General features: G+C 27.7%; 1 protein-coding gene across 1 annotated transcript; it reads right to left on the bottom strand.

Moving 5' to 3' along the window:
• Positions 1 to 366: 366 nt before the first annotated feature.
• LOC145189680 (uncharacterized) lies at positions 367 to 7,139 on the bottom strand. Its single transcript, XM_090091300.1, has 8 exons — positions 6,958 to 7,139; positions 6,446 to 6,480; positions 5,187 to 5,709; positions 2,272 to 2,336; positions 1,742 to 2,141; positions 1,349 to 1,572; positions 1,135 to 1,238; positions 367 to 975 (listed from the first exon to the last, which is right to left on the bottom strand). The coding sequence occupies exons 1-8, from the start codon at positions 7,043 to 7,045 to the stop codon at positions 954 to 956; spliced, it is 1,461 nt and encodes a 486-aa protein (XP_089947426.1). The 5' UTR covers positions 7,046 to 7,139; the 3' UTR covers positions 367 to 953.
• Positions 7,140 to 7,597: the final 458 nt, after the last annotated feature.

The raw sequence follows: 7,597 nt of genomic DNA, 5'->3' as shown, positions 1-7,597 counted from the left end.
TCGGTTTCTAAGAAATCTCTTGGTATTTTGTGAGAAATACTCTTAAAGAAAGTAATAAAACAGATGACATCCATTTTGATTCCGCGAAAAGCTTTAATTTCGTTAAGGTAGAGCTACTTCAAAGATAAGTTACCGCGTCAAGGTCCAAAAAATAGCTTCAAAAAAGATCCTGAAATAGAAACTCTTCCATATGAAAATTTGCAACAATCTAGTAAAATCAATGTAAAAGAGGTACTCTAAATACTTCGTGGAACCAATCTGAGTTTATCGTAATTTTTTTTCATTAAAAATCTGTATTACTACAATACAAACTTTTATTGAAGAAAATAATTCTATTATAAATAATAAATAAAAAAGCCATTTGTAATACATTAAGGAAATCCAAGACACAATTTTTAACATCCGAATATAAAATGAAAAACAATATTCATAAGAAAATAATAAAAAAACTAGATGTCCACCAGGTATAGGTTGAGAGATATCTATTATACATAGGTTAACGACGAAAGATAAAAAAAGAAACAAATTATACTCCCATTAGATATAATCGCAAGAAACATGATTGGTTCCTATTTTCAAAGGCAAATAAAAAAATCCATTTTACAAATTAAAAGTATTCAAAAAAGCGAACTCACACTCATATTCAACATAAATTTGCATAATGATATCCAATTACGATCGCAAGATAAACTTGGTTGAAATTCTCAGAAAAAGATAAAGACTAAGCGCACTTCACACGAAAAAAACTTTTAGCATTAACAATATCGCGTAACATTTTGTATACAGTTGTCTGACATGTACCATAACGCACTAAAAGTTAACCTTTTTCTCTTTTATGTAAAGCTTATTTAAATAAAAAGTTTTATTTAAATTATAGGAAATAAAAAATGTATTCTGAAATAATAAATAATGAATATTAATAAAAGACTAATTTTAGAATATTTGATTCATTGTCATCGAGTACTTCTTAACTTCCTACGAAAAAAAAATTCGGAAAATTTAAAAGATTTAAACGCCATACATTAAAATCCAAAAACAACTCCAGAAAAAACAAAAATACATACAAAGATTTTAAAAAGAGAACTATAATGTAAAAAACAAAAAACTTAATTATTTTAGCTTAAAACTAAATACCTTTTCTTAAGCCATAAAAAAAACAAGTTTACTAAAATAGGCCATAACAGCCATACCACCATGAAATTTGATGGAAAATACCTTCGCCACCACAAATTGGAGCTCTACAAAACATAATAAAAACCATATTTTTTGAGACTTGGTGCCAATAAAACTGAAAGATATTATTTAGAGAAATCATAAAATTTCCATAAATTTATTCAAAGTAACCTACCCGAGTGCTTCTGAGTGAACCTTCAATGGAATCCAATCGCTCCACAACCATATACAAATTCTTTTCCATCCTTTCTAAGGCCTGCACAATTTTTAAACCCACATTATCAGAGCTGCCAGAAGAACTGAAAGAGCTACTTTCACTGCCACTGAAATCGCTGTGGTTAGAACTTGATAGGTCTCTAAAAGGGTGATGCTTGGTTTCTGAAGAAATATCGACTTGACCTGAATAAATATGTAAAGAAATAAATGAAAAACCAAACAGTACAAACAAACTGAGTAATGTGAAATAAATATGTAACACGAAGTAAATATGATTCAAATATGTAGTAAATATCATGTCTTATCAGCTTCATTATAAAAAGTTGTTTACAAAGTGATTCAAGCTATATACCTGTTACGCTTTGGTTTTGTTGAGAAGAACTATAATTGGCACTGCCCTGATTTGTTCTAACATTAGAATATGTTGAAGAACTTGGTTTAGAATTTCCTTTGTGTGCTCGTGAATGAGATTTTGTATGCCTACTACCACTAGTGCAAATATTATAACAGTTCGTATCATTATTATCTATGCTGTTATTATCTGAGAAACAAGGACTGTTTATAAGTTGAATATCATTAGATAAACTTTTAGCAACTCCGTTTACAGGCTGACTTAAATTACAAGATGGTGCACTTGTAACTTCACTTATTTTGCTGGTCTCATCGCTTGCCGTCAGCAATATATCTGAATTGTTAGCAGCATTGGAAGCATCAAACTCATGTTCAACTTCTTTCCTAGAACCAATAAGAAGCTAAAAGCAAAAAAAAAAAAACAAAGATAGGAGAAAAGCATCACTTCAAAAAATATTTTTATAATAAAAAACCATTTCCCATTTCTCTCATTTTTTATCTAATCTTCTTAAATAAATAAAGAACTCATACTTGATCAGGGTCTAAAGAATCACAATAAATTTCTTCATCACTCTCAACAACTTCCTTATTGATACCTATTGAAAAATATTATTGAAAAATATGATTGAAAAAATAATCTCAAAAAAAAAAAAAAAAAATTTGCAACAATTTTTTCTAGGCAACATTAAATTTTGAAAATGTATGTGTACTCAGAAAATAATATAGTTAATGCATTTTATTAACATAAATACTCTCCATTTAACCCCTTTAGTCCTGATTTATTTGAAGTTTTTAACATATTGAACGTATTTAATTTTACTGTAATACCATGGTGAATACATTTATTTTATAAACATAACCAAAATATAATTTTATTCAAAAAACAATTAAATGAATATAATATTAAGATAAACAAACATAAAGAAATTTTAATAATTTTGAATAGTCTGAAACTTTTCAAAGCAGCTTTGTAGATGCAAAAGGTACTTTGCATTGTTTACATTGCCAGGTAGTCTTTTTTCTTATGTTAGAGTGATAACAAATGCAGTATCTTTTCATAGAATGCTGCTTTGAGTTGGTTAAAGGAATATTTTCCAGAAAATGTCCCCAATTTATCTGCTGTAAATGAAGTGGTGTATCACTAGTTGATGGACATCCATGACGGTCATAATTTGGTTAAGACACTTGCTCAAATAATTACTCAGCATTTGCTACATGATAAGGTACAATCCTTGTTCTACTTGAGAAATTGATTTTTGTGAGGAGAACGTACACATTGAAAATTACTATGTCTAATAGATAAAAGGCTTTTTTCTTATATCCTTTTAGACATTTTCTCATAACAGGGAAGCACACCAGCATTTGATTTTGCTTATCAACTCCACCCATTCCAGTATTGTACTATATGACCCATGATAAAATTAGTATGTTAATTTTTTTGCTTCCCTGTGTCTACTCATTCAACTTTTGAATGTTTTATACTAAACATGTAAACATCTTTTTTATCTTTCCATTTTAGCACAAATAAACCTTCATTTTTCCTTTTTTTAGTTATGTCAAACCATGTTCTTTTGGCTAATGTTTTCTGTTCTTTCAAACAGTTTCAACTACAAAGTGTTTTGTTGCAAGAAACTTATGTATAACTGTGACAATGAATACCAATTGTCCAAATACAAGGTATTAAATTTGTTTAGAATTGGTTATGCCACTTCCATGATGACACTCTTAGAAGCAGGTATATCTGTTCCTTGAATTTCATTCTTCAAAACATAAAATTTGAAACAAATGCAACCTGAAGAAGTAACCTAAAGACAATTCACAGAGTTTGTAGAACTTTATGCAGAACTGCCCTTATTTAGAAGGATTGAACTAAATGTAATTCAATCATCCCTTGAACTTCATCAGAGATTCATTAATTGATACATTTTTCTCTGGAACATAAACATAACTAAATTTATTGTTCAAACAATCCATTAAACTTTTGATCTTCCTAGTTCTGTCATCTTAATTCAAGTTTTCATTGTCTGCGAAGTGTAAAAATCTTGAAATATCAAAAAACCTATACATGGCATAGTATTTGCAAACACTGGGGTATTTATAATAATTTTTTTTGACCAATACAAATGTAGTTTTGATTTTTTTGACTTGTGACATTACATTGCATAATACAATATATGCTTTTATTTTGTCTGAAGTTACAGGAAACCACCTCAAATTTCTTCTGTTTGCAGTGTCTTCTTTTTCTATTATTTGTTTGGCAAATTGTTTGTCATTTCTACTACAATACTCCAAATATTTTTACCAAGAACTTGTTGAAACACTTTCAAAGGCATATGACTGTTGTTCAATTTCCATAGGCATGTAGGATTGATTCCACTAAGTTCAGAAAATTGTTATTGGTAATATGTCACTACCACTATCACTGTCATATTAGTTTCCCAATTCACTGTAACAACTAATAAATTATATATACAATTGCTCAAGATCATTCTCCATATCACAATCATAAAATGTATGCTTTATTTTATTTTAGGGTAACATACACAAAATAAAAATGAAATTATAAACATGTTGAAACGATATTTTTTTCGCTTGATAATTGTTAAGTGGGCACCAATCATGTTAGGGATTTAGTGAAACACATGCGCATTACTGCAAGAAAAACACCATGTATATCTTAAATTCTAATGATGAGTCATTATCTGTAACTTTAGTTATTCATACTGGTGATGAGTCTCACTCATCAAATCTACCCAAAGAGTTAACAAAAATTTCAAAAATTTATATAAATATTTTTATTTCTATGCCATCTTTAACAGTCAAAATAACTAAGAAATCCACATATAAAATCTAAAAAAAGATGGTTATATTAAAACTTTAAAAGTTATTTAAAAGTGACTAACATTCTTTTAAAGTTTTTTTGGCAGTGACACCTGAAGTGAAAAAAAAAGATCAAAAAACCAATTTAAGCATATTTTTTACAACTCAATTTTTTAAAAAAATTTTTAATGTTTACAGCAATTTATATATAAATAATTATTCATAAGTAAAATACATTTAAAAAAAAAAAAAAACTTAAGCTATATAGGTTGAAATAAAGATATTTAAAAAAAAAAAAAAAAAATATTTAGATAATTTCAAGATTTGTAAGTTCAGAAATAATCAAAAATTCCAATAAAACATTATATATGAAATAACAATTAATGCAAAAATGCTTCCTAACTAAACCAACTATATTATAATAATTTAAACCTGTTACATTAAAATGTAATAAAATTTTTGATAAATATTTATATCATTATTATTATTATTATTAATAAAACCTAGCATAACTTTTTTATATTTTACAAAACAAACTATATAAAAATATATAAAAAGCATCAAAACTATTATGATTAAATTTTACTTTTCAACAATCACACAATGGAAAAATAAATCTAACATACCTTCAAAATTAAAACCATCATGAAGCTCCTCCTCTGAGATATCCTTAAAATTGCATCCAATTTTACCATTAATATTTTCTTTTGCAGCATTCTCTAAAATAAGGGAATGATTTACTTCAGTACCATGGTGGAAACTGTTTTCAGGAATGCCTGTGTGATTTTCATTAGTTACTAATTTGTAAACTGGATCATCATAACCATTCTTGAGTTTTACTTCAAATTTTTTAATTTCCTCCTCTTCTAAAATACTGATAAGTTTTGAAGGTAATGGTAGGTTAGTGGCATGACAGAATGGGATCAGTACATGAGAATGCTGCTCTATTTGCTCTTCAAATCCCTTTGTTTCCATAAAACGAGTATAAACTTGTTTGATTGCTTTTATATACTCTACCATTGCTTCTTCTTGTGGTAAGTCACCTAATTCTGACCATGCATCCCATTTGGCACGGTTTACAGGCTCCCAGAATCCTGGACGAGGAGAAGTGCATGGCCCAAACTTTGCTTGTTTAAAATAACTGTAAATCTATAACATAAAATAATTTTTTATCAAAGTTTTCTCAGTTTTTTCTGTTGTTTTTTTTAATGCAATAACTAAATAACTTATATTAAAATACCTTACAAGCTATTTTTTCAACATGCTCTCTTACAGTCTATTTTTGAATTGACAACTTTTTCTAGCAAATACTTACAGTGCATTAAATAATAAATGTAAAAGATAACTTCTCTTTCTAAAGTTAATTAAATGATAAAACAAGTTTTTAATCGTTATCAGCACTTTTTATATATTATACAAAAGTTTTCATATTCTAGCTTAAAATGGAACCACAGGCAGATCAATAATCATTTAAAACATTTATAAATTCAACACAAAAGATAAACTTGACTTCAAGAGCATACTGGAAAAAGAACTGGTTAACTATTTTTATTATTCTTTTGATACTAAGGATACCATGGAAATTTATCTTGATAATTGCAAAAAAAGCCTTACACACAATTATGTCATATTTTTCTAACAAAAATAAAAAAAGATAAACAAATCAATTTAAAATAGATGAAGATATTGAACATGGTCTGGAAAAAGTGCATGCAATATTGTAAAGATGCTGATGAAGATAATAATGAATAAAGTACACATATCAAAAAATTTTACATAATGAACATATAATTAAAAATAATAATGTTCTGTGTGAAAAATTCTGAGTATTGAAAAGTTTCAAATTAGCATTAAGTTTAATTGCATTTATCAACTTAATTGTTACCTTAGCTGCATCACTGTATGAAGGCTGAAATGAACCTGTGAAAAACAAATTTTGTTTAAAATCTTTTTTTTATGTGCTTAAGGATAAATTAATAAAATCAGAGAGGGAAACAACACAAATAATTATTATTATTTTTTTTTTATGAAAAACTTTATAGCTATTTGCTTTTGTTTTTACTATTATACAATTTGTAAATTCCAGAATTTACAAAATTAAAAAGTAAAGAACGTCTTAATCAATTAATATTTTTTATTTATTAAAGCCTGGTCCTAATTTCTCTTAACTGAAAAAAAAAAACACAAAAACTCAGAAGTAAGAAGGATAACGTTTATATGGTATTCCAAATTTGAATAATTCCTCAGAATAACTGATCAATTTAGCCTACACAGAGAGGAATAAATATTGCGCATATCTTTCCAATATGATATGACTAGAAATAGTATTAGAAGTAAAAAAAAATCTAACAATGTTATGATAAAAACATAAAACTTAAAAATCAAGGCGTTTTCAACCTTTTTGAGGTAAAGATTTTACGAGTTGAACTGCCAAATCGAAAGTACATTCTACGTTACTTTTAGCTTCATTTAATTTATCCTTCATATCGAAACTTTTTCAAAGCTTCTTAGGAACATTTGAGTAGGATTACTTTCAACTCTAACTCATGGTTGCCACTGTTTACGATTAACGATTAATCAATTCATAGAGCGCCGTTTTCGTAAATAATATTTTGCGGTATAACAGGGTATTTTTTTAAATAGGAGTTGAAAATTACCAATTTTTTTGGAAAGAAATGCAAAAAAAAAAACCTTTGACTTAAAATTTTAATGATAAATTTGGTGCTACTAATGGCTAGCATATAGTATTTTTTCTCCTCCTATTTTTCGACATCCTTCGACATTAAATAAAATGGCGCCTAAAAAGAAGGAATACAGCAATGATCTTCGAATTTTGATAATTCAGTACCATCAGAATGGTGTTACTCAACGGGATATTGCTGCCAAGACATTACTTCCTCGAGGGATAGTATGTTACATAACTAAGAAATACAAAGAGACAAATTGTGTCGGTAATTTATTCGGACATGGTCGAAAAGAATAACAACCGAAACATTGGATCGACTGATACTACGCAAAGTTAAGTCTGATCGACGTA

This window comes from Hydra viridissima, unplaced genomic scaffold (genome assembly GCF_058129835.1).
Source record: "Hydra viridissima isolate aposymbiotic clone 2 unplaced genomic scaffold, HvirCarnegie_v1 scaffold_6, whole genome shotgun sequence".
NCBI lineage: Eukaryota > Metazoa > Cnidaria > Hydrozoa > Anthoathecata > Hydridae > Hydra > Hydra viridissima.
This window is presented reverse-complemented; position numbering and strand designations above follow the sequence as displayed.